This window comes from Anas acuta, chromosome 1, assembly GCF_963932015.1.
Source record: "Anas acuta chromosome 1, bAnaAcu1.1, whole genome shotgun sequence".
Taxonomy (NCBI): Eukaryota; Metazoa; Chordata; class Aves; order Anseriformes; family Anatidae; genus Anas; species Anas acuta.
In genome coordinates this window covers 92,681,019-92,708,570 of record NC_088979.1, presented here as the reverse complement: position 1 = coordinate 92,708,570, position 27,552 = coordinate 92,681,019, and the positions used below count along the sequence as shown (strand labels likewise).

Below are 27,552 nucleotides of genomic sequence, written 5' to 3'. Positions count from 1 at the left end.
CCCGGGACCCCCAGGGAGAGGGAGAGGCCAAAGCTGGTGGATTGCTGTGGGGTGCACCCATTTAGGATCGAGGTTAGCCCAGGAGCTGCCGAAGGCTGGGATTCCTCTCTGGAATTTGTTGACCTGTGGATAGCAGGCGTGCTCTGCTGATTCCTTTTCAACGCTGTCAAAATGGTGATCAAAGTCTTTGTAGCCACATCTTCGGGGTCTACAGCGGTATGTGTCTCATTTACGTATGTCTCTTTCTGCATCAGGTTGGTAAATTAGCCTAGAAGATCCTGGGACAGCCTGAGTTTGCATGTAAGAGAAAAACAACAATTTTCTTATGGTCTGTATTTAACACCTTATCCTTGAAAGCAACTAAGAATATAGAGAATTCATGTTAATGCAGGCTTGCTTGCATGCTATATTTTACAGTAGGTATAACATTTCCGTACAGATTATCTGCCAGTAAATATATATTTAAAAAAAAAAATAAATTATATTCCCTGAAGAAGGAAAAAGTGGATATTGTATTTGCACAAATACCGAGGTAGATTGTTTACGGTAGAAATTAATGTATTTATTTTTAGAAGAGACTTTAGGACATTGCAACTGCTGAAGGGGAACAGTGTCTAGTAAAGAACCTGCAGTCAAAGTAAGCTGAATGAAATTATGCGGAAAAAAATGTCGTCCCCATCCTCCTCCCTTTCCCTAGCTTTTTTTTTTTTATATATATAATGTCTCTTGAAATGGTGTACTGATGATTTTTAGTATCAAGATCTAGTGCTGTAGCTGTCAGTACAGTGTATCAGCTGAAGGAAAGGGCATGTGAATAGTAGGGAGATTGGAAGTCTGTGGGAGGTGGAAACCGGGAAAGGACTGTTTCCTTTTATATCCAGTTCCCATATGAGCTCAGATTGCAGCTTTCCTTTGGCGGTCATTCATTCCCAGTGACATGGCTAAACAAATTGGCTGGTGCTTGCACATAGCTTAACTACATCTCTGTTTCTCTGACACCAGCTCCATGTCTTTAAGAAGCTTCCAGAGTTGAACAGTTCCGAAAACACCCCCTGTTCAGAGGGCTACCATCTCTAGAAAATTAAATGGGAAACATTCACTAAAATTCAAACTGGAACACAGCTTAGGAAAGTTTGCAGTCCCTTCATCAGCTTTTTTTTTTTTTTCTTGTTTCTTTTTTTTTTCTTTTTTACTTTTTTTTTCTTTTCTTTGTATCTTTTCCTTTGCCAGCCTATCTGTAAGCCTGACACTCTGAATATACTATTGACATTTTCCCATTCCTTTCTTTTTTAATAAGAAAACTTATATGCAAGGCAGAAAAAGAAGAGGAGGAGGTTGGACACTGCAGGTTTGGCAGTTTGTAATCTAACAGTTGCTGCTCAAACAACGTGGTAAATTGCCACACATCATGCATTGGCAGTCTTTTCTCTCCTGTTTGGTCTCCTGTTTTGGTTTCCTTTGGTTGACCGAACAAGAGCCTTACCTGCCTCCTTTGGCAGTCATCTGTTTCTGGGGAAAAGCTGTGACCGTGACTGTAATTCCCCACCACAGACATCCTGGATGTGTGTGTTGTGGTCATCACCTTGGTTCTCCTTCAAGACTGATGCTGTGTGACGAAGGCATGGATTGTTGCCATTGCAGCTACAGGAGTGGGGCTGTAGGTCAGCGAGTCAGTTTTCTGAGTGTTTCACAGAATCACACAGAATCACAGAATTTCTAGGTTGGAAGTTTCGATTAAACACTGGCATTTAGGAGATCGCTTATGCAATTAAAACTAAGCATATTTAGCACTAGCCAAACCCAAATCTTTCCTATGCCATACATGTTCCTTGTATCTCCCTCCCAGCGAGCAGTTATAGCTAGCTCCTTTCCTTTTGGACTGCAATGAAGGGGTGTGTATGCTGCACTGGGCAACATGCCAGCTTCATCTGGTCATTTTGAGCTGTTAAGCATTGATACTGTAGTTTATTAGTGCAGAGAAAGATAACTAATGCCAGTGAACTGCAACAGGTCTTAAGCTTATAAATGCCAATCTCTACTATATGTTAGCAGCCTGCAAAAGCTCTCAGGGAGATCCTAGACATACTAGAAGGAAGAGTATGGCATCTTTACATGGCAACGTGCCTATTTCTTTTTCCTTGTGCATTGGGTGTATGTATAGCAGTAACGATCTCAGAAGGTAGCATGTATTCAGTTTACTGATCTGTAATTGCAATTCCAAGTAAACATGATGTTCTGCTGAAGAAGTTTTCCACATTTACTGATGAGATAGATGGAAGGTACCCTTTCAATGAACCATTAATGAGTTTTGATATATATAAAAGAAAACTCACCCCTGCAAGGATCCAACACAAACCCTAGCATGTCACTAAAATCCTATTAAAAACAATTTTTCTATTGGCCTTCTACAGCTTCTCCCTGAGAAGTGTGAATTTCATCCCTGTGGAGCTTAAATTGGGAGACTAAATTGTCCTAGGATCACTGATGCTCTCTTCAGTGTGGCTGATCTCCATCAAATACATGCTGTTCATTTTGAGTTTCAAAATATGATGGGCCTATATCAGCAGAATATTGTTGGTAAAGAATGACAATATTTTCTATTTTATGTACTCTAGAATTGCACTACTAATTGCATATGGTTCTCATGTTAATAAGTACTTTTTCAAAGTGAATGTAATGAAGCCAGTAACATTCTTGTGCTCTGGATCAGTTGCTTGAGTGATGTAATTTGGTGTTGCTCTAGAGCAAACCTGAGGTCTGTATTTCCCCCCTCAATGATTCAGAAATGTATTTTAAATAACTTCCACTTTATTACCTTTGTGTGCCAAGCACAGCTGATAACTGAGCTATGCATTAAGACAAGCAGAAGTGGAGACACTCATAGCCTAAAAGGGTACTAAATGGTTGTCTTGAAATGTCTTTAGTAAAAACTAAAATAATTTTGGTACTAGCCACAGAGGTGTTTAGAAATGGGTAATGTCCTGTAAGTTTCTAGTCTACCATAAGCCACGAGAGAATGGGGTCTTACACAGAGGAAGTCTTCCAAAGTCTTGCTCACTGCTGCTCATGGTTAGGACACCTCTAAAATCCCCTTTTTTTCTCAGTGTTTCTGCAGTCATTTTGTGAACTTGCCTGCACTCAAATCTGCAGGTCTCAGTTTTCGTGTAACCCAATCACATCAGAAAGACCGAGCAAAATACAGACTAATGAGACTAACATCTCGCTAAATAAAGAGCTGTGGCAGGAGTTAGAATCTAATAAATAATAATGATCAAGAACAGGTTGTCTGTGTCTCAGAAGCAAGAGCTGGAGCAGCTCTGCCTGCCGGCATTAACGTTCCTGCTGTGGTAAGCTGTCGACTAGATAACATTTGCTTCTGCCATAGGCAGCTGGTCACAGGGAATGATCTGGATTGCAACAATACAGAAGATAATAGTCACTTATGCATCAGGCGAAATTAATGTTAGCTGTAGCTCTTACACTCTAGCTGGATAATATTTATTTAAATCAGTTCTTTCTTAATGTAAAGGACTATCAGGCATGGGGGAACTTAAGCTTTGTTGAAAGCCAAAATGGCATTGATGAAATAACATTGTGCTCACCACTACTTTCCAGGGAATCTATGGCCAAGTGATCTGAATTCTTCCCATGCCATCAGGCACAAGTGAGGGCACAAACAAGCTCCTGCAATCTCATCCATTCTGGGAAAACCTTTGCATGTCCTCTGCATTGTTTCATCCTGGAAGATTTCCCTCTCTGAGTGCTGCTTGCTGGAGATCCTTTCAGCTGCCAAGCTACCTAGTGCCAGCCATGGCAGAGGCTTGCTTTATGGTTTCATACTTAATGTATGTCCCAGAAACTAAATCTTGTTCTCTGCTTAAGCCCTAGTAATTGTTAAGATATGGCTCGTTTTCTGCATAGTTTATTATTATCATCATCATGAGAAACATCTTGCCTTATCTTTATTTAGCATAATTACATATAACTGTTTATTTTTCCTTGGCATTCATTTTTCTGGCTCTGTCTGAGCCTCTTGGGTATTATGAACTCCAAACTGAAGAAAAATTGTTTACCCAGTTTTAATGCTACTTATTAGTAATATCTGCAGCCATAAGCAAGGGAGCTCAGACTCAGTAGTTGCATTTACCTTATCTCCTCAGTGACATTATCTGTCCAGGCACTAGGTATTCCAGGAGCCGTATCTCCTTCAGTGCCTGTGTCCAAAGAGACAAGCTGATGCTGAAATTGCAGCTGACAGCACTTGAAAGGGCTGGCTTTTAGAGCTGGTAGCACTCTTAGCACTGGTTCATGCAGATTTTATTAACTATTTATGCAAACGTTATCCTGCCACCTCCTCCAATGAAGTGGGCACATGCATTCCTCAGCCACTGCTTTCTGCCGTCTGAATGTGTTTGGCAAATAACTGCGCAGCTAAATGGCCATTAGGAAAATGACCTCTGTTTAAAAAGTGAAAATAAGAATATGTAAGAACACCTTTGAGATCTGTCAGCTGCGTGGCTTGTGAACACGTTAGAGTAGTATTTCCATTCAAAGTGATTTGCTTTTTCTAGCTCACCATAAACCTCTGCTGCTGTCTTAAAAACAGCATGTACAGCATTCTATGTGTTTTTTTTTTTTTTTTTTTTTCAAGCAAATATAGCTGCATGGATAGATATTTGATCATTTAAACAGGAACAAGAAATTGTATCCTTAATAATAATAATGAAAACGTACCCCTCCAATATAATAGGCTATCATTCTACTTCTTCATCGTTTCAGGTTTATTAGATTACAGAAATGCATAATCCATGGGTTGCTTCTCATCTCATTGCATATCTCAGACTGATTTACATTGGTCCGGTGTCACTTTAAATTCAGGTGTTCATATTTCTGACTTGTGGAAGACCTGCCTTCAAATCGTAGGATGGGTTACGTATAAAAACTACCTGGATACATCATGCAGGCTACCATCTCTATATGACACTAACAGGCTCCATGGAGTCGCATAACTGGGAGGTGAAGAAAATCATCTCTGGGTTGTGCTAGGTAGTAACGTGGCTGTTTGTGACCAAAGAGCAACATGAGAAAGATTGTACACATCAGTTAAACAGCACTTGCTTCAAATACAAAGACAGCATTGCTGTCTGTAATGTGGGACATATTCAAGCATAGGAATTAAGCTGTACAGGATTGCTGTTGACTTTAATTATGCCTAGCATTTAAGAAAGGGGATGGAAAAACAAACGTGGCTCAGTGAAATCTAAATGGCACATGGAAAGAGTAAGAAAAAAGTGTGTATCGTATGTTGGGGAGAGTATGTACATATGTAGGCAGGATTACTTTAGCTGTTTGTATGTGGCACTCAGATCTGGTTCAGAGTAGGAGGCTTCCTGCTGAGTGTCTTTTCTAAGATGGAGGTACTGCTGCTTCCAGGGAGGAAAGAAAGAAGCTGGGGGAAAGAGAAGTAGTGGCAGTGGTCTGGGTGCTGAGAAGCAAAGTCAAATCTTGGCTTCAAAAGTTTGGGGGCTACTGGAGCAGTGGATCCAATCTGACATATCAGCTCTGCTCGTAATAGTAATCACTTTTAGAAAACATACTACAATTTTATAAACCAATTCTTTTTTTTTTTTTTTTACCTAACCAGATCAAAAAGAAACAGCAAGAAGTAGTGGGATTTTTAGAGGCCAACAAGATTGACTTTCAGCAAATGGACATAGCAGGTGACGAGGACAACAGGAAATGGATGAGAGAGAATGTCCCGGGTGAAAAAAAGCCTCAAAATGGAATTCCTCTCCCTCCACAGATCTTCAATGAGGAGCGGTACTGTGGGGTAAGAAGCTGTTTGGAAATTTATTGCCTTCAGAGGCACTAAATGTCTTTTCACAGAAACTGACTCTTTTCCAGTAGTTGGAAGTGTCCAATTTGAGATTCAGTTGGAAAGAACAATTATTAGAAAGTGTTTTTAGGCACAGAAAGGAAAATAAAGATAAAATTATTCATTTTTAAGATAAAAATACAGTTAGAGGGAAAACTGACTAGAGAAACTCTGCTTAATAGGCTGTATGTATTATCTCCCACAGACCCAGAGCCTGTGCAGGACCCAGAGCTCACTGCAAGGCACGGAGTTTGCTGCCTGTGAGGAGCTCTGTGTTTTTCCTCTCACATTCTCCTACCTCCTGCTGCGTAGCTCACTCACAAGTTGGCCTGCTGTTGGCTTGCAGCCTACACTCTCACTTCAGCTCCCGAAGACCAAAGGCAGTACTGGCTAGGTGATACTATGGCTTCTTCACACAATATCACAGGATAACCAAATCTAGACTGTAAAAACAGCTCAACCACACTTGGAGTAGTAAGTGCTCAGTTACGTGGTTTAACAATACTGAGTTATTCAAGACTAGCTGTATGGCACTTCCCTTCTCAAACTTTCAGTTAGTTTTGCACGCTGTGTGTTGGTCTTTTGTCTGTTTCACGCAGAGCCATCTGGGGTGCTGGGATGTCAAGCAGATGTCTGAGACACCAGGGGCCATGAACAGGCATCTTTCTTTTCCACTATGTTATAAATAAATAGGAAATGTATTTGACTGGAATAACTCTAATATGTGATTTGAGTTACTGAAATTATATTGCTTATTCAATAAATCCAACTCTTCACAACAGAAATTTTAACACACTTTCATATATGCTTGTAACCGGTTATTTCTCTTGAGAAAGGTCAGATTAGTGGCATGTAATACTGCAACAACATTAACATTAGGACTTGGAATCAAAGGAGATATCAGAGACAGTTTTTTGCTCATGGTCTGGATGGAAATACCAACCAGAAAGTACTCTGATATGATCTCTGAAACGAACTTGCAAAGTACTCTGAAACGCAGTTCACATAGTGAGTCCAGTTTTAGGTTACTCAACAAATCCAGTGTGAACTACTGTGAAGGTTGTTTTGGAAGAGAAGGGATTTACATGCCACTGCTTTTTCAGAATTAACTTAAGTGCTTTGAGAGACAGAGTTGCTAGTATGAGTAAAGAGTACAATAATTTCCTCATTTCTCATAGGAATCTTAAAAGAGAACTTGGTAGGCTAGAGTTCATGTAATTTCAACATCTAATCTGTACCAATAAAATGTATCACTTGATATATCTTACTCTGGGTTTCGTGGCTGCCAATGTTGCCATAAATATTTCTGAGATTCCCTAGAGAGGTAACCTAGTGAATTAAAGAGTTATTGCCTTGCAGAGCTTTGCAGCCAGTCAGCCTTGTCAGTAAATGATAAATATACAATTTTTACTCCATGTGTGAAGCTATTTCAGGAAGCCAAATACTCTGCATCTTAAAATAAAGCTATATTAAAGAAGAGTCCTTTGCAAAAACACCCCACATTGGAAAGGGGTCTAGAAAGCAGTTGTAGGTACTGTTTTAAAACTAAATAAAATGTATTAGTTTGAAAGTCTCCAGAGTTCTCATATGGACAGCTCTCAAGGCTCATAGCTAGTGATCCCAGTGGGTGCATAACGGAGACTCATTTTTTTGCATAGTATCTCAGCACATTTTCCAAATAAATAATGTAAGGATATCAATGCATGATCCTTACCCTTCTCCACGGGAGGAGGTGCCTTCAGGGAGCTGCACAGTGTGTGTGAAGTGAGATTAGGTGGGCTGCTTGAGAACAAGGCAGGTGGCTGGCAGACTGCTGCTAAATTCCTCAGACATGCATGATGTCTTCCACAGGATATCTACAGCACAAAGCTGGAGATTTGCTTTCTACTTCCCTGCAGAGCCTTTGCAGGCCCAACAGACCAGTCATTCTGAAATCCAGGACTGTTTCACCCTGTTTGAGGTTTCCATACAGTATATACCTTAACTCTTCCCCTGTGTCCCGCCTCCTTTGTCTTTGGCCACTTTAGAGAAAATAGCGTTGAGGATCATGAAGATCTGTCGAGGTCATGGACTCCACTTCCATGTCCTGAATTCTTGAAAGTCCCTTTAAAATATGTTGTGCTAGTTAGAACAGTCTTCAGAGGTCTCAGCTTCATGGGCATCAGGAAACCTTAGAATTTCAATCCTGGATATATGCAGTCAGTTTATACACATTTTCTTGTATGACAAAGTTGCCCTTTAGCAAAAGCAGTTCACATCCAGTGTATTTATAACTGGAGATTATATCTTCTTTCAATCTTATTTTTGCAGTTGTAAACAAGTCAAGCTCTTTATGCCATTTTTATACCTCTTTTTTTTTTTTTTTAAAAAGACATTTGCTTTTTCTCCTTCCTACTATTTTTTTCATTCCTGAATAGTTTTTGTTTGTTTGTTTGTTTGTTTTTTTTAAAAAAAAAAGTTAAAACTTGTTACATGATTTCATTTCTGCTCATTCTTCGTTCTGAGGTCTATCCTTTCCCTCACTTCCCTTTCCCTCACTTCCCTTCCCATTGGTTGTCCTAAATGTTTTGTTCCCATTCACATATATATAAGCTATAACATATACATATAAACAATATCCTGGTCTGGGAGCAATGGGGAGATGAAAATTTAGGATATAAGGCTTCTTTCCTCACCCAGAGAAAGAGAGATTTGAAGTGAGACATGGCAACCCCCAAATACTTTAAAGGCTGAGCCTGTAGCAGAGAGGAATTCGTTATTGGTCTGAATTAAGTAGTGAGTATGCTTTGAGGAGGTTGGACTAGATGGTTTCCTGAGGTTTCTCCCATCTGAATTACCATGTGGTTCTAGGATTTTGTAAAATATGTTCTGTTCCATACCCACTAGAGACAGAAAAGATGGGCAAAAAATAAAGCAAATGAAGTTTAAATCAGACACCAAAAAAAGAAAAAGAAAAAAAAAAAAAGTGATGTTATCTAGTAACCACTTGAAGAAGCAGATCAGAAACAGATTCATTTTCTATGCCTGGCTATAGCACTAGTCTCAAGTATCCATTCTAATCCATCAGTGTTGGCAATTAAGTTCTTATCCGATCTTTTTCTTAAGCTGCTTCTTTGCTCATGTCTAGACAGACGTCTGCATCTGTGTCACTTTCTAAATATACTGAGCACTCTTGCTCTTGTCTTAATTTTGCTAAAAAAAAAAACAAAACAAAAAAAAAAAGGAAAGAAATGTAAAGTAATCTGGTTTTCTCTGTAAACTGAAATCGATGATTTTCTCCATAAACTTAACTCTATAGAATAGCTTACATTGTGTATCTTAAAACAAACAAACAACAACACACAACTGATTTTTTAGGTAAGAGTTTTATTCCATGCCTTGCGTAACTACTAAAGTCAAATATAGGGCTGATCTGGGGCTGTACCACTCACTCTGCTTTCCACTGATGTCCAGCTGGAGTTTACAGTTTTCTGCCTGGCATTTCTACAGTGACCATATAAAGGGTGGCATGTAGACTGTATGTGTGCTAATTTAATAAAGAAATGCCCACAGAAGATTTTTTGTTGTTGTTATTTTTTTTGGGGGGGAGCAAAATATATGTTTTGCTGTATTTTTCAAAGACTCATTCCAAAGACAAATGGCACCCCCACCCTCTGCATAGACCATTTATGTCTTCTTATACAGATATAATACTATTGCTTACCTGAAATAAATTGTTGCTGCTTTTTTTCTTACTGCCTTTCTTGGGAGCAGTTATCTTCAGTGGTTCAGTGAGTGGTCATTTGAACAAGTCACCATGAGGGAAGCAAGAGTGCAAATGTACAACACAAAAACTGTTCCGCAGTCACTGTAATCCTGCTTTTACTTGATTTACCTTACAATTTACTGTGAGAAACCACATTTACTTTGTCATATTGTACACTACCTCTTGGCCAAGGAGTACTTGATATGCTGGAAGATCGTATCCTTCATTGATTAGGGGTTCGTGTGGTCATTCACACGTCTTGCTTGTGACCTCAGGTCTGGTTATCTACAAGGCTATGTGCCTCCAGAGATTTTTTGTGCATTTGCAGTCTGCTGCTTTTCTTCTGGGGGAGAGCTAACAGCATAAAATATCAAGTCCACTTCATGGCCATTCCTTGTTGTAGTCTTCTCCTTGTTGTCCAGCTATTGATGTTCTGTGCCATGGTTTGCTTGGGCTTTTTAATGAGTATGTGGTATACAGAAGGACACAAAGGTTTCGTGTGTTTGTATGGCCTGTCAAAGGGCTGTGTCAAATTCCAGCCCTTCAAATTGCAGAAAATCTTCATGCTCCTGTTTGCTGTAGCACTCCAAAATGTATGGATCTTCAGACATGTAAGGCAGACTTGGGTTAAATAAGAAGGGGAACCCCATGGCAACATGAAAGCAGCAAAGAGATGGTTTGAGGAATGAACGGCCCAAAGTAGCAGCAGGTATTCTGCCTGGTCAGGGCAAAAAGTGCTCTGGGGCTTCTCCCAGATCAGGCAGTTCCCACTGCCTGTAGCCAGGTCTGTGTGAAAACCAAGCTGTCCCTCCGATAAATCAGTAAAATGGGCTGTCATTTAACCTGGCTGTTAAGCTATGTTGCCTCTTCCAAACTGGCCTGAAATGTCATTGATTCCAGGCTTGTTGATGTTAGAGTGGCTTCTAAATCATTTGCTGCAGCCTTTCCCTAGGTTAGCCTTTGCCAGTCATTTATGGAAATACCAAAACAGCCCAATAAAACAACTCGGGTCCTAACTCAGCTTTACAAACAAGTCTCAGTGATGAGTCATCACCTTCTTATTTACAGGGTTCTATTTTTGGAGATATTTGGGATGAGAGGAAGGATGATAAAGTGGTCATGGCAGTCGTCTAGGACTCAGCAGATGCATTCAGTCCCCTGTCCTATACAGAGCTGCCTTGTGATTGCGGGCCAGCCACTTATGACTGGAGTTTTTGTGTTAACTTATAAAGAAATAAAATTATTATTAAGAATATTATTGCAAAGTTATTATTATTGAAAGTTATTATTAAGAATATTATTGCATATATGTTGACTTTTACCTGTCCGAGACGTGAGTTGTGAACTTCCCAGGAACACACTAGTGATAGCAGAATTTCCTTACTTGATAGGAAGGTTGTACAGGAAAGACACAGTGAGTTCTAGATGGTAGGATAGGAGCCATCCATTCCTCCTTTTCAGTTATTTTTCATTTTTCAGCACTGAAGAGAAAATGGACATTTTTGACACTGACTTAACGCTTCAGCTCACATATGGACAAGACATTTTGTCTGGTACATATATGTCAGAGGGAACAACAAAGCCCTGTGCTAAGTTTGTCTGGAAAGATACTGCATTTTCTGATTAGTGTACCTTTCTTTAAAATTTCCTTGTTGCCATTTCACTTGTGCTATTACATTGACTGTTCCCTTTTCTTTGTCATAAAGCTGTCTAGGGTTTTGAGGGCCTATTTTGTGTTCTTGCAGCAAGGTTTATTTTAACATTTAGATGGGAATTGCTTTGCTTTGGTGTGTATAGCTGAGGAACATTAAAATGAGACGCTTGGTTTTATCTGATTCTGACATAGATGTGATATAATTAAAGTGTAAGTCTCTGGAGAGGTTTGCCCATTTGTTCGTTTTGCCAGCCAGGATGAAGCTCCCTTTATCTGAATATTCTTCCTGGGGCTTAGATAATGCAGGCACTGCTACAAATGCATAGTCATTCTCATCAATATAAGAAAGATGTGCCTGTACTAGTTTCTTCCTCCTGTGCTCTTTGTTTTATTGTTGTTACCAATTCTCTGTTGTTTGTTTGTTCCATTTTTAGGACTTTGAATCCTTTTTCTCTGCTAAAGAAGAAAATATTATTTATTCATTCCTGGGTCTTGCTCCTCCTCCAGGCACAAAGGTAGGCACTGCTGTCCTTCCACGGGAGACATATATTTTACTTTAATAAAAGATGAAGAGAAGCAGTGACTCAGCATGTCAAATAAGGGACGGTGACAAGCATTACACTAGGTGCTGGTGCAGCAAAGTGTTCTTAGGGGAAAAAAAATATTGCTGGTTCAGTACTAAAAAATACTTTTCTCTTCCCTTCTTTCACTAAAAGCTTGTTACCATGCCTCCAGCTGATGATTTTCTCTCCTCTCCTCTCCTCTCCTCTCCTCTCCTCTCCTCTCCTCTCCTCTCCTCTCCTCTCCTCTCCTCTCCTCTCCTCTCCTCTCCTCTCCTCTCCTCTCCTCTCCTCTCCTCTCCTCTCCTCTCCTCTCCTCTCCTCTCCTCTCCTCTCCTCTCCTCTCCTCTCCTCTCCTCTCCTCTCCTCTCCTCTCCTCTCCTCTCCTCTCCTCTCCTCTCCTCTCCTCTCCTCTCCTCTCCTCTCCTCTCCTCTCCTCTCCTCTCCCACAAAATAATATTTTATCATGTTCAGCTTTTAAATGATGGAGAATTTCCAAACGAAGTTTATGGATTATGCTACTTAGTGAAGCATTCACTTCTCCCTGACTGCATCAAACGGGGCAAACCAAGTCCATACCTGCCACCACTAGAGGGGCCAGGGTGCTGGACCCATTCCATCCTGAATGGATGCACTTTTCCTAGGTAGAAGCTTTGTAACTGGGGGTGTTATAGCTCTCTTATCTCGAGATCATGTTAGATCATAATCAAGTGTTGCCATCTTTAATACGAGTGATTCAACAAACAGAATGAATCAAGAGAGTGATGAGTCAGTGACAGCAGAGAACCTGCGGTGTTGTGGTGACCTGGCCGAAGAACTGCCCTGGAGCATGGGTTCTGCTTTCTGGTCTAACTCTGCTGCCAGCCGCTGAGTAAACTCTGAGTAAAATGCCATTGTAAATGCCTCTGTTCTTCCTCTTCCATAAAAGCAGAGAAAAAAAACAAGGCTTTTCTTAGTGCTTTGAGAACTACAGATGAAGAGATACACAGGGGAGAAACACAGTTGCTATAAATGTTGCCTTTGACACTGAGTCCCAGTGTGATAAGGAACTAGTGATTTAAACCTTCTGCTTTAGCTGTCCCATCACCCACTAAGGGAAATAAAAATCACTTGCCTACCTCACAAGGGTCTTTTGAGATTTCATTTAATTAACATCCACAAGGCCATGCAAGGCTTAAAGGACTCCAGGTATTACATATAATAATCATTATAGAAGATATGTGAAGAATCAATGAGATAAAGAGAATTGCATTTTTCCATCTTCCCACTTCATACATTATCTGCTCCTCCATGCAGGGTTCTGTTAGATAGTGGGTCTTGAAGCAAAGTAGCAATTTTTAAGAATTCATTCATTCCAAGATGTCAACTGAGGCTGTTACAATTTCTACTTCATGACAACTTTGTAAATGTTGAAAATAATATGTTCAGTACATTCTTTCTGGGCAGATAACTGTTAGTGCTATTGGTAGAAAACAAGCATGGTTTATGCTCATTAATGGCTGCATTGTTTTGGTGATTGTTTCAATCCAGAAACGGGAAATAAGTGAGAGTGCTTTTAAAAAATCTTTGTAAAGAGTGAAAGTATACTTCCATCCTTTTGGAATCTTACTGAATTTGAGAGAGACATATGCAATCTTTTAGCATTTATTTCAGAAGTGTTTCTTAGCATCTTCACTGCATGACAGTCTGGCTGTGCTTTGTCATACTGATAACCTTGCTGCACTGCTTCTGCTTTCCTTTCATTAGGCTGTCAATTCAACCTTAGCATGAAGTACAATGGGTGGCTCGTGACATTGATTTTCAGCAGCATGAATCTAGGATAATAAGTCAGGTGTGGAGGAGATGCTAATGATGACACATACGAGAGAGTTTCAGGGTTTCCTACTAATCCCTTCATAATCTTCCTTCCTTCCTTCCTTCCTTCCTTCCTTCCTTCCTTCCTTCCTTCCTTCCTTCCTTCCTTCCTTCCTTCCTTCCTTCCTTCCTCCCTCCCTCCCTCCCTCCCTCCCTCCCTCCCTCCCTCCCTTCCGTTCTTTCTTTTTCTTTCATTATTTCGTTCTCTCTCTCTCTCTCTCTTTCTCTTTCCTTCTCTCCTTCTTTCCTTTCTTCTTTCCTTTCTTTCCTTTCTTTCCTTTCTCCAGAATATGGTGATAATTTACAATGATAAAGCATGGAAACACCATAAAACAGCCAGTGAGCATTTGCTTTATAGGTGTTATTATATCATGGAGTCATTGTAAAGATTAATATGAAGCTGATATGCCTTTTATATTGACTACTCTTGCCTCAGAAGAATCTCTTTCCTTTTCCATTTTTTGACTCATGTTGCTCCAGCAGTAAAAAACCTCTTTAATGACCGTGTTGTTTCACAGCACAGCCCACTAAGAACTCGACCAAAGGCTGTTCTGAGCTTATTTTCTAGAGCAAGCAGAGAAACTTTTTTGCTACTCCCTCGACAAACTCTAGCTTCCCAACAAAATAGCTGGAGCTAAATTCATTGCCCTGTCAGCCTGCTGAGTGCAAAATATGTTTCGATTTTGCAAGTTCTCTTTCTTGTAGCCTCTGTCTCTCTGAATTGGGTGGCTACAACTTGTCACCCAATAATCATCTAGTGTGTACATTGAACTGTTACTGCTAGGTGTTGCAGCTCTGATGGTGCCAGTCTAATGTGCAAGCTTACAGGGCGAGTCTGATTTGTCTGAAACACAAGACTGTCACCAAGGTGCAGCCTGACAGTAAGACACGTGTAAAGATTCTTTGAATACACAGATACATAAAGGAGATCCTTCTCAGATCTGCAGCACACACATTGGTCTTTACACACTTACTTAAGTATTCTTTTACTTAAAAAAAAAAAAAAAAAAAAAAGCTTGATCTTTGTGTTCCCAGTTCCAATACAAGGAAGTGTTTTGATGCATGAATGGCACATGAAAAATTCTGCAGACCCTGGTGGAAAGGCTGATGCTCTAATTGCTAACTATTTGCTTAGGCCACTGTGGGAGTTGGGCAAAGATCTTCAAACTTCTTTTCCTATAAACCAAATATATTACTGTCATTTTCATGAAGAGTGCCATGAGACAGTAAAACACGGTGACCCTACCAGGAATCAGTGCATATTTTTGGTACTTCCAAAAGAGTCAATTAGCTCACACAATTCTCTCTCCCCTGTTGCCTCGCCATCACACTGGTTACCATATTTTCTAAAGCATCATTTAACAGTAATGATAACATAGTTTTATATCACAGAATACCCCAAGTTGGAAGGGACCCACAAGGATCATCTAGTTCAATTCCTGGCTTCACACAGGACCACCCAAAACTCAGACCCTATGTCTGAGGGCATTTTCCAAACACTTCTTGAACTCCATCAGGCTCAGTGCTGTAATCACTGCTTTGGGGAGCCTGTTCCAGTGCCCAACCACCCTATGGCTAAAAGAAGAAGCTGGCAGGGTGTTTGTGTTAGTAAGTTCTTTAGTCTACTGATATGAAATTACTTCCCACTTGAAGGAATACATGGACTTAAATACCTCTATTCTGTTTTTTAAACATCTTTCATGGTGGTCTGGCATTTATGCTGTCCCCAAAGATCGCTCTAGTTAGTGATAAATTTCTGAAGGATCCCGTTTAATCTTGGACTAGGGGCGTGACCAGACAATTATGTGCCAACATGTAAACATGTATATATTTGAGCTATGATCAACGTACTTTGTATGCCTAGTGTCATGCATGTCATTCTCAGCTGCCCCCAAAGTTTTTGTTTTGAAACCCTCATCATGTTTATGAGCCTGAGACTGTTTTCAAAATTATTGAAAATGCTCTGAAATATCACTAATATACAAAGAGCCCATTAAAAGCAGTGGCTACATTGCTTTTTTTTTTTTTTTTTTTTTTTTAAATGACACAGGTGAATTGTTCTGTTAATGAGATGCATATTACTTAATCTAAGATGACAAACAGTATGCTGTATTATTACACCTTTGAGTATCTTAGCAAGGTTTGAATGCAGGCAATTAATTGCTTTTTATTTTCAGGGGCCAACAGTTTTTTGGTTTTTTATTTTTTTTGTGACAATTGTATTAGCCAAAACACAATATTGCTTCCATTTCCCTGAACTCCAGAGAGCAGGCAGCTTGTACAGAGATCATTGAGGTTTACAGCTGTTCTGTGAGCTCAGAGAAGCTCAGGCTGAAGGTCTTGTTTCAAATCTTGTATAGACTTAAATCCTTAATCTTAGTATTCTTAATCTTAATACCTAAAATCTTAATATCCCCAAATATTAGATACCTGAGATTTAGTCTTTTAGTTCAAGAAGACTTCTACTGGAACTGATTTGAATTACAAATTTACAGCACATGTATTTCATTTAAAGGAAAAGTAACCAGTCAGCCAATCTTAATGAAAAGGACTTCATTTTACATTAATAAAAAATAAATTTTATATTGCTCTGAAGAGCTAGTATGATGGCGGTATTCCAAATGCCACGGGTGTCCATATAGTCACTGAGAACAATGTGTGTGCATGCGTGTGTGTGTCCTGGCTGGCAAAAAAAACTGCTTCTGGAGTTCAGATCTCTCAGCCATCACTTTTGTTTGCCTTATGTTCTGAGTAAGTATATGATTCATCTGAGGTAGTTTTACACAATAGGTACATTTGAATTAGAATGCCATCTTCACTCTTTATGTGCTTTGTGTATCTGCCAAAAAATGTTGAGTGCAGGGATTTTGCAATGAAATGTTAGGATACATGCTGAAAATAGATTTCTAACCAATTCGGTTTTCATGAACACTCACCTTTTCATTTTAGGAACTGCTACAAAGAAAGTATCTGTAAGGACATTATAATTTTCTCACAGAAACAATGTATAAACACAGCATTGGACAAGAGAATTTCAATATCTTACGTGTTGCTACATACTTAAATTTTCAAATATTTTGTTATCTTTTGGGGGAAAGCAAAAGATAAATTAAGCCAAACAATGGGCTCTGTAGATCTGTTTTTCATAACAATGCCACCAGCAGCAGAGTGCAGTGAGCCCACAGTTTTATGTGCATTTCAGATGAGACAGCATTGGCAGAAAAAGTAGTCTTTGGTCCTTCCTCTGTCCTCCATCTCCTTTTCTTTACTCCCAGATACTCATCAGGCATCCTCCACATGCTGGAAAAAAAAAAAAACATTCATGTAGCTGTGTAATGGAGAGATCAAAATGTGTGAGGTGCTGGAGAAGCTTGTCTTTCTAAAGCTTTAATCTTGATCAGTCTCCCAGTGCAGTTCACCACGCAGCCCCGCAGAGGTTTTTGCTGACGGTGGGGAAGGGGCAGGGCAGTGCTGGGAAAGCCTGGCAGCTTCTGTGGTGCTGGCTGCTGGTAGTTTTCTTGCTGCTGTTCCCTGGGGAAAGGCATGGCAGCCTCTGTGCCCACTCTCTTTATGTTACAAGCTTCTTACAGATGAAACACATTTTCCCTGATTCAGGAAAAAAAAAATGACAAAAAGGGCATCAGGTATTACAGACAGTGAAGTTTCAGGAAGAAAACACGTCTGCAGGAGTATTTTGTCTATTTTCACTCTATTGTGATACCTGCTTCCAAACATTCCTGACCTCCTTTCTATCATTTTAATCCCAGTTCAGCAGAGCATCTCAGCAGGAAGACATGTCTTGTATTGCACTCCAGATTTTGGGATAAAGATCTCAGTCAGCATTCACTCGAGTCTGCACTGGGGCTAAAAGCCAGGTAGCGCCGCTACTGTCATGCATCCACAGGCTAAGTACAGTGGCTGAGGAAATCCCACATGATCATACACAATAAGGACACCAGAGGAGGACCTGTGAAGCTTAAAGATAGGGTATCATGAGCAGGGGATTTGGTGTAACACTAGGGACAGAGATGAAATTATGGAAAAAAAAGAAAACCCCAAAGCAATTGGGTGGATGTGTTGTAAGGGTTTGGTCACAGGGATGGGAAAGGAGCTCCTCTGCTGTTCAGGGATGTGCTGCTCTGTCCATAGTGTGTCAGACGTCAGATGGCATAGGACAGGATCTCTGACCCCAAATCTCTATTGTTGGAGGCAACTACACCAGGTAACGCTTCTCAGAAGTGGTCAAATTCCATTTTAATGAATGAGGTCCATTGCCTCCACTTCTCTACTAGAAAGCTCTTCCAGTTTCACACTGCCAGTGGTTAGAATTTTTATTTACAGCTGGTTTTACTCATTTTGCATCTACCTCAGTGCTCTTCTTTATCCTATCCCTCTCTGATATTACTCTGATCTATTTTTAGAGAGCCATCATGTCCTCTCACTGCATTGCATTCAATAGATTAAAGTAGTAAAAACTTTTTTTTGTCACCCTTTCATAAGATAGGCTGTCCACTCCTTCAGATATTTCTGTGACCCCCCTCTGCACCTGTTCCAGGCTAAATCTTTCTTGAGCCTGGATGACTGGAATGGTACAGGGTGATCCAGAGGAGGTTTCACTTTTGCTTCATACAATGACATTAGTATTTGCTTTCAGCTCCAGCAGATATAATTCACCTCGTGCATCTGAGGATCGTGTTTAGTACTGCTTTCACTGTTGCATCATGTTTGCAGCTCGGTTATTGTGCTCTGTCATTACTTAAATACATCCATCTTTTTCTTATTTGATGATCATCAGCAAACAAGGTCCCAAAATACATTATAAACACCTGTTTCTAATATCTGTCCCAGAACTACCTCTCCCAAATAATGTGACTTTGCACTTAATGCTATTGCAGTTCATCCTATTCCTATTATTCCACTCAAGGCCATACAGGTCTCCTTTTATCTGACACAGTGTGTGATCCAGTGTGACCTTTCACGGCTACCTCGCCTGGGCAGGACTTGAAATGAAGAGTCTTCTGGGATGCTACTGGAAGAAATAGATATGATAGATCGGTGTGTGAATTGAGGGATAGTTACCTGTTGGTTAAAAAAAAAAAAAAAAAAAAAAAAAAAAAGAAAGAAAGAAAAAAAAAAAAGACTATTAAGAGATTGTGCATGAAGTCCTTTATTACAACTGCTTTTCTGTAGCCTCCTGGTGAAGTTTAATTAGAGTGCATGCTGGTGAAAAAGCCTTTTTTCTCTGAAGCCATCAGGGTGAGCATCCATTTCTACTAAACTTTCAAAAGTAAAGTTAGAGAATCTGCTGTGCTCTGAAAAGGAAGAGGTGCTTCAGTTCTTGTTTTCTGTATACAAACCCCATGCCTTTACCAACAAAACAACATGCGAACACACGCTCCTTTCAAAGGAAAATGTCCAAAAGGGTCGATTTTGATTTGACTGCTGAAGTAAAATTAGAAAAACACTTCCCCAAACCATAAAGTCATGAGTTGTATGGAAAGAAATTGCTGGATTTGTGTCCTGAGGCTAATAATGACTTATTTGCTGCCAGGAAACTGAGAAGTCTGATACCACTAATGAAGCTGAGGCACACACAGAAGACAGTGCAAATGAAGGGACTCATGAAGAGTCTCAGTCTGCTCAGTCACCATCAGAAGATCAACAGGTAATTTTTTCCTTTTTTGCTTTGTGATTTGAGGATTTTACCTGTGCTGAGCTCAAGAAATGGAACCCTGCAGGCCCTCCTAATGTATCTTAGGGTGGGAAGACTGATTGCAGAGTGCTCCTGTTTGTCTTTTGGATGCATTTTCTTTGACATCATGGTGATATTAAACAGATAAAACTCCAGGGAACCCTGCTCTGAATTATGGATAACAATTGTCTTTCTTTAGCAGTTTCCCTTTGCTACTTGCTATCATATGCCCTTTGCCACTTGCTTTCATATGCTTTTTTTTTTTTTTAATGTTCACTTGGATCTCAACTCTCATTATGGAGAATAATTTAGAACTAGACATCTGAGTCCTATCCATGTGGAAAAATTGGCTCATGTCAATGACCAGCATCTGCAGTGCTCGTAAATCTATTTGTTAATGTTTGCTGTCAGGTTCCAGCATTGACTGCTGCCATGGCAAGCCATATCTGACAGTGTCTTCACTAGCCCATGCAGGAGCCCCTGCAGAAATGGAGACCACTGTTATCCTTCCTGCGTGCCTTATGCTGTGATATCAAAGCCACACAGGCAGATCTCAAGCTGCAGTGCAAGAGATTCTTGGACAAAACCATCTCAATTATTTCAACTTTCTAAAATAATAGCTGCAAAACATAACATTTACATTCCCCTGCAGTTAGCTGACATCAGTAAAGTAGTTATGGTTGAAAGCATAGATGGATCGTGTGAAAAGGGGCAATTCTCTTGTGTAGTTTTCTTCCTCAGTGGGATATTTGTGTCACTGGCCAGGGTCTAGACCAAGTAGAGACTAAGCAGAAATGGGCCCTGTGTCTGGAGATAGGAATCCCGATACTGTATTTCTCCTGCCACTGTGCCAATTTGGCATTTAAGGATGGCTTTGTTTTGATCTCGCAGTTTCAGGTGACTCTCTTCCCAAAGAGGCAAGCCTACTGCTGAATCAAGCACTTACACACCTCAAAAATACACTTTTTGTGTGTGTGTGTGTGTGTGTGTGTAATATCAGTAACAAATGCATAATCTCTCACTAATTTATTTTTTTAAATAAAAATAAATGTTGCAATGTTAAAAATAGATGCTGCAATGTTTTTCCAGAGGAAGTACCTCACTCTTTACAACTTTCCCCATTCCCAATTTTAACAATGACTGAACCATTAGGCTGGAAATGCATCCTTTTGCACAGCCTCATGTAAGTCTCAGGCACTGGAAGTCCCATTTTACATTTCAAAGTTGATCCTACATGATGATGAAAAGAGACACAGTCCTCAGTGGGAACTGAAATTTCTCCTTAAATTGTATCTAAGCACTTTTTGTGTCTCTATAAATTCAGCCAGCACATGAATGCCGTCAAATACCTTTTTCTTTTAAGAGAAATGCCAACTTTTAAGAGAAAACCAGCATAAAACAGTAGTGCATCCCCTGGCTGGATTAGATTACCTGCCGTTCTGGCTAGCAATCTACTCTAATGTTTTTCAAATGAGAACAAACTGCTGGAACACGTCTGCAAATATGTCAAGCAGCTATGTATCAAGGCTTGGTGATGACAGTGCAACACCGCTTCTATACAACAAGCACCTTGCTCCATTTCTCACGGAACAGATAGGAGCTGTAAGTGGCAAACATTGTCCTTTAGTTTTACAGGGAGGGGAGTGGCAGAGGAGTGAACACTGGGCAAGAGGGTGCATTTGAACTGGTAATTCTGTCGTTATGAGGGCATAAAACATGGTTAGTCTTCCAAGTCCTCCTCTTTCACCTGCACGGTCTTGGCAATGCTGAAATGTTCTTCATGGTTTTACATAAGGGGGAAGAAAAGCCTTCCTGAAATCGCCTGGCTCTGGCACTCACCTCCATTGTGCCAGCAGTGTACTAGCTCCTAGGGAAACAAAAAAGCACTTTTTCTCTTCCTGTCCCACTCATTGTTAGAGAGTATACTCACAATTGCGGGCCGCAAGGTATTAGTAGCTCATGCCAAGGATGAACAAAAAGCCATCTTTCATCCTGTTCTACCGCCCACTTCCATGTCACGTAGGACAAATCACTTCAGTGACGTGGCATCTGTCTGCCTTGCCACAGTTCATTGTAATTAGCAATTCTGCATGGATGGCATGAATCATTCTTTAGAAATTCTGGTATTTTCATTCACTACGGTGAGCATGCAGAGGACTAGTTTAAATGAGAAGAATAACTTTGAGGTAACTACGGTGGGATGAATTCTGTCTTTTGTCTGAATCTCATTTTTTCCCCTACAAAAGAGAGCTAGAATTACATTTCCTTATGTGGCCAGGGTTTTATGAAGGCAAATACATATAAAGATCATGAGACTGCCGTTGGAGTATCTCCATTGGATGTTGGGCCCTAAAGGACACATGAAGTATCAGCACAGTATTTTTAGTATTTCCCTCTCCTCCTCTCATTGTGCAGCCCAGCACATCTTGTTTGACAACTTGACCACACTGAATAGATGTTTTCTGTTTGCTCTACCCACACAGGTTTTATTTTATTTTTTTTCTTCTGGCTTATTAAAAGTTGATCTCTGTGTACCATGTTCTGAAAGGGTGACCTTTTTATCAGTGGCCTGTGGTGTTTTGCAGCCACACGCTTTCATCTTCTGAACTATAGTCAGGTCCCATTTGGAATGTCAACTTCTTTTCACAAACTCTCAGATCAAATTGTAAAAATATAAAAAAATATCACAATTTTATGTTCAGCTTCTGAATTAATATATAGATGTGAAATTATTCGTGGCATTTTGGCCTTATTTAGCACTCCATTTAAAGCAAGGTGAAAAGCGACTCTCCTGTGTAGGGCATAACCCAGCCTGCTTTTCTCCAGTGACTCTGCAAGAGAATTGCAAGTGCTATGGAAACATTCTAGAAGACTCTTGGCAATGTAAAGATATCTCAGTCTTTGCCAATGAACATATGACAGATGGCAAAATTAACTGTGGCTCTCTCAATTGTGGAGCCTCACGGAGGTCCCAGGTTTCAGAAAGCTTCTGCAAAACCTCAGTGGTGGGGCCAGTGTGGGTCCACGTGGAGGCTGCACCCCTCCCATACTGCTTCTGCTGCCCTTGCTGGAAGAAGCAGGAGTCCAGAAGCCCCATCTCTGTCTCAGGTAGGACTTTGGGGAAGCCAGCAAGAGACCCCAGCCCTCTGAAAAACAAATTTCTTCCATCAGAAGCTGCTTCCTGGAAGCAGAAGGGATAAGTGCACAGTGCAATAGGTTGTTCTTCATGCACCTCACGTTAGACCTGCCAGCAGCTTTTCAGATTCAGGAACTCCAGCTCCTTATTCACATGTGTGTTCAGGAAAGCCCAGAGCAGATGTTGAGATAGAAATCTCTTACACAGGGACTGTAGTAAGGGACAGGAACAGCTCTCAGCCTGTGTTACCAAGGGACGGGTGCACTTGGATTTCTTTTGATTATAATTTCTTTCTCACTTTAAACCTGTTGCATTCTTTCCTTCCCTAATCACTTCATCAAGCTTATCCTTCTTAATAAATAGGACATTCCCCTAATCTTTTTTTTTTTTCCTTTTTTTTTTTTTTTTTTTTTTTCCATTCCTAATCCCCACAGAGATGGAGAAGGTTGAGGAACTATTTTGCTTGAATATAGTGCCCCTTTCCCTTAATTTGTCCTTTCGTTTTTGAGTTTTTGGAGGAAAAGGCTGTGACCTTCTATGCACTTATTTTTCTTTATTTTTACTATATGATTTTAACTTTAGCTTATAGCTTGGGGGGTAGAATCTTTTTTTAAGTGGTGTCCCAGTTAAATCAGTTTGTGGTACAGATTAGGCTCACTTCAGGGCAGAATTATTTTAGAAACATGTTCAAAAATCATATTAAAATGCAAGTCTGTATCCTGTCTCCATAATTCCCCAGGCCATATATAAACCCTGGCACTGCAGCTCACTTCCTTATCTCCACTCATTCTGTGTAAAGTTGTAACAACCACTCACACCTCCTGCATGGTGCCGCTGCGTTTGCCCTTTCTCTTTGAATTTTTGTGAAAGATTAGCTCTTCTCTCCAACAATCAGCTTGGTATCTAACATCAAATATTATTCACTGTACGTTTATATTTTCTCTCTTTTATCCCTCTTCATCACTTTGACTCGATCTACGGTCCAAAGCCAGTCTGTAGTATTTCTTATTCCTCAGTACCGTTGAGCCAAGGCATCTGTTCCAGCCTACAACAGTTAACAGCATTGCAAGCCAGATCCTGAGAGACAATATATAACATGGATAGATCTCTGTATAATTTTGATTTAACTTGGATTTTGAAGAGCAGCTAATTACCACCACCACCACCACCCCCAATGAAAAAACAAAACTCAAGCTCTAATGCTTTGCTTGCAAATGAAGCAGATTTAACTGGAAGTAATTGAGAAAAAGGGAGCTGTGTCTCATGATTTTGTGACCCCTTTTCAAAGTAAACGCTTAGCATAACTGTGCCTTGTGAGCTAATCTGGAGGACTTTGTCCCAAAATAAATCCACTGAATTCCATGTAATTTCCTACATTTAATGTTTACTTTCCCTGTGCTTTGCTTGTATGACCTCTGAAGTTTTCTTTTTGATCTATCTTTTAAACATTTTTTTTTGTTTGTTTCACTTAGGAAAACAAGGAAGAAGATGCAGCAACAGGGGTATAGTATGCTGTTTGGACATTTTGCTTTCAGTGTTTGTGTTCACTTCATTCCTTTCCAGTCTCATCAATGCTCAAAAGTTAGCAAATTCTTATTCATGAAACTGAATATACCAGTTATATATTCCGCTAGAGAAAATTATTGGTCATAACATAGTCATACTTGGGACCAAAAAAAGGTCAATAATCGTTAAAAGCTGTATATTGAAGAGAAATTGTCTTTCATGGATTATTTAATAAAATTCACCAGGGGCTCCCAAGACAGCTAGATCTTTGGAAATCTCTTACTGCCACCATGCTAATTAGGCAATTCTACCTACAGAGGGTATATTTCCCTTGCCAGAGTTCATAAGGCCCAAGTGCAAATCCTTATATGCTTTTCTGCTTTGCCCAGAATCATAAGTTTATGCGTTGAATATTTCCTCAGTCTTCTCAATAAAGCTAATTATTACTTTAGGCCGTTTTCCACTACAAGCTTGTAATGAGTGAAGGGGCATGTTTAATCTTCCCACTTCCAAATGGCAATACATGCATATATACATGGGTATACATACAAATGCCTCCTGTCAGAGTTGTGAGTTGTGGGTCTGGAAGCTGCAATGGAGCTCCTGAGCCCACGGGCAGAACATGGAGGTTTCTGGTGGTGAGGCAGATGAGGGCTCTGAAGGCTTGGTAGCGCACCCTGACACCACTACCTCGTGCTTCAAGCAAGAAAAATGCCTGTATTCTTTTGTAAAGGGTAATTGAATTCTGAACTAAAGTTATTCACATTTTTAAATGTTGCTTGCCTTTGGGCTTCCCAAGCTCCATTTCAAAAACAGTGAAAAAAAAAAAAAAAGACAATTTTTCTGAGGAAAGACTCAGAAAGATAAAATATTTCACTGGGAGAACTTTGGCTGACCTGTGTGGAAATATATATTACATTTCTGGTTTGGTAAGGAAGATCCCCTAATGCAATAGTTTTTTTCTAAAAACAACTACTCAAAACAGGATTCTGATTACAACAGTTCCAAGCACATGTTTAAACAGGTTTTTACTTAAGTGACTCAGATATGATTCTCATACAGAAAACCCAAGTTCTGTGCTTATACACTACCGAAAGTCCTGACTGAAAACTATTTATGAAATCTTTAATTGGTTGATTGCTATGGGAGGACTTTCCCTTAATTTTTGTAATCAAGATAGTAGATGTAAGTATGACATTTTTGAGATAAAAGTGTTTATATTGCAGAGTAAGTGCCTTTAAGCAAGAGTTTTCTGGAAGAGAAGGAACAGAGAAGACTACAGTGCCATTTTTGTTATTTTTTTTTCAGAGTAGAACTATACTTTAAAGCTTAATTTGCTAGCTATTAAAAAACAGTAAACACAGACATAACATCTGTGTTATACAAATGCTACCTTACAGATGACTGTTCATTTAGTTTACTGAAGGAAAGGGCTATTGCCTCTAACTTGTGCCTTTTCTTCTTTATAAAACAAAGAGAAAAAAAGAACTTTAAAACCAGAAATAAAGTCTTGTTATCTGTCTCCAAACAATTTTTGGATTATTTGGGAGTTTAGTTCCTGTGCCATGAATCTTTACTTGTTTACTTCAAGAAAGCATCTAATTCAAAATATATTAAACTCTTTACCATATTTACATATATTTTATTTTGTCATTTTAATCCTGACCATCTATTTGCAGCCTAACTATGAGCTGTGTTCTAACCTATCTCAGAAAAGGATTCTTATATCCCTTGCTTGCCTATTAACTGCTCAAGGCTGTGGCACGTTAAGAATAAAGACTCCATACATCACTCTACTGTCCTATTTTTTAAGCTTTATTAAGATTGATTTTGCTAGAAACATAGCAGTTGCAAAGGCAGAGCTCTGCATTTCAAGACTTTTTATTTTCCTTTAATTCCTAATTGCTCAACTACAACTCTTTTCTGTTAAAAAAAAAAAAAAAAAAAAAGGAAGAAGAAAAGCAAGAAGAAGGAGAAGAAAAGCAAGAAGAAGGAGAAGAAAAGGAAGAGGTAGAGGAGCAAGAAGAGTCTTAGTACACTTCCTTATGACACATTCTTTCTTGAACAGGTTTTCAGGTAACTATTGAGATTTCCAGCATGGTTTCTAAATCTACTAAAAGAAACATTAACTTGAAAATTTTGTGTATGTTGTTGCATTAAATGCCTGCAATACAGGAATGTAAAGAAACTACCAAAACCATACACATGCCCTACCTGCCCAACTGGCAGGCCAAATGTACACTTTTCTGCTTATTCATTGCAGCTTCTCTTTTGCCTCAGGTAAGAATTCATCTCTCTCCTCTTTCTAATTTCACTGACACTTTCAAGAGCTTCATGTTTCAAAAGAAGCGCTCCTTCAGATGTAGTTGAACTTGGTCAACATGTTCAAAAATCATGAATGGGGAAGGGTGAAGAACCTGACCAGAAGTATGACACTATTATCTGTTAACTATGATTGCTTAGAAACTGGGCCAAAAGTGACTTTAAAAACTCAAAACAGGAAGCATCTGAGAGGCACAACTTGTACCCATAGAGATGTACAAGCATCCAGCATAGCTCGTTTTGTCAGAACATATTTTAATCTTCAGGTTTCCTTCTTCCTTCTACTGTTTCATCTCCTGTGCACAGAAATAAAGATCAAACAATCTCTTATTTTGGAAAAAAATAAATAAATAAAATTATCTACAAGAAAGTTGGAATTTTCAGCAGATCTTCCTCTGGGTGGTGGGACACCCTCCTGACTGCAGCCACAAGGTATTATAAGCTTTTTCTAGAACTGGTGTGTTTCCCAGCTAATGCTATTCCTGAGTTAACTGCCATAGGTTTCAGCAAATGTGTTCACACTGATGTGAGACCCAGTGCCTCAACAGGACAGAAAAGCTGTCAGTTCTTCCACACTGCCTCTCCCAGATCTGGGTCTGTTTCATGGAAATTAATTCAGCCTGATGCTGTCCAGTGTTCAGATATGTAAAGTCACAGAAAGAGTGCTAAATTCTGCTCTACTTTTCCTTATTTTTGTTCAGGAAGCACAAACTGGAGCAGCCCTGCCAAAGAAAAAGTCACCCTCTCAAGCAAACTATCACTACCTTTCACACCTGTATACATGTGAACATATAAATATGTAGCAGCAAAGATGCCACCCTATCCTACCTGCGGCCTTTGTATATATATTTGGTATTACAATTGCTTGTTAAAATGGATCTTCTTATATCTGACTGATGATATTCCAGTTGATTGTTATATGTTGGAATAGTATTGTCCTTGTCGTATTTTAGATTGTAAGCTCCTCAGGGCAGGAACCATGTCTTTCTTCATGTTTATGTACTGCCAAACACACTGCTGCCACTCAGCAGATAACTGCACTCACACAAGTGATGTTGTATTCAGAGAAAATGAAATTCAGCACTGAAAACTACAAAAAGGCTTCCTGCATGCAACCTAAGTGAGTCACTTCTTCCCCAGCTGACTTTTGAAAATGATTAAGATTTCCATTGTACAGCAGTTTAAATAAACATTTTCTGTCACATCTC

General features: G+C 39.7%; 1 protein-coding gene and 1 long non-coding RNA gene across 3 annotated transcripts; both read left to right on the top strand.

Annotated features, from left to right (window-relative positions):
* SH3BGR (SH3 domain binding glutamate rich protein) lies at positions 1-27,552 on the top strand. Of its 2 annotated transcripts, none has more exons than XM_068687930.1 (7): positions 1-216; positions 5,645-5,830; positions 11,709-11,789; positions 19,240-19,353; positions 23,989-24,018; positions 25,973-26,098; positions 26,303-26,687. In XM_068687930.1, exons 1-6 carry the CDS (start codon positions 172-174, stop codon positions 26,054-26,056), a joined length of 540 nt encoding a protein of 179 aa, XP_068544031.1. In that variant the 5' UTR covers positions 1-171; the 3' UTR covers positions 26,057-26,098; positions 26,303-26,687. The 2 variants fall into 2 exon arrangements, with proteins under 2 accessions (XP_068544031.1, XP_068544023.1); XM_068687922.1 differs by lacking the exon at positions 26,303-26,687 and adding an exon at positions 27,046-27,552 and having other exon boundaries at positions 5-216.
* Positions 16,578-19,207, top strand: LOC137859203 (uncharacterized). The gene is made up of 2 exons (XR_011098191.1): positions 16,578-18,743; positions 18,879-19,207. It is a non-coding gene; the product is annotated as an uncharacterized lncRNA (long non-coding RNA).

Coding starts and splice junctions, on each gene's coding strand:
- SH3BGR (XM_068687922.1), top strand. CDS start 172: ATGGTGATCAAAGTCTTTGTAGCCACATCTTCGGGGTCTACAGCG. Junction 5,831..11,708: donor ATGAGGAGCGGTACTGTGGG/GTAAGAAGCTGT, acceptor TTCCATTTTTAG/GACTTTGAATCCTTTTTCTC. Junction 24,019..25,972: donor AAGAAGATGCAGCAACAGGG/GTATAGTATGCT, acceptor AAAAAAAAAAAG/GAAGAAGAAAAGCAAGAAGA.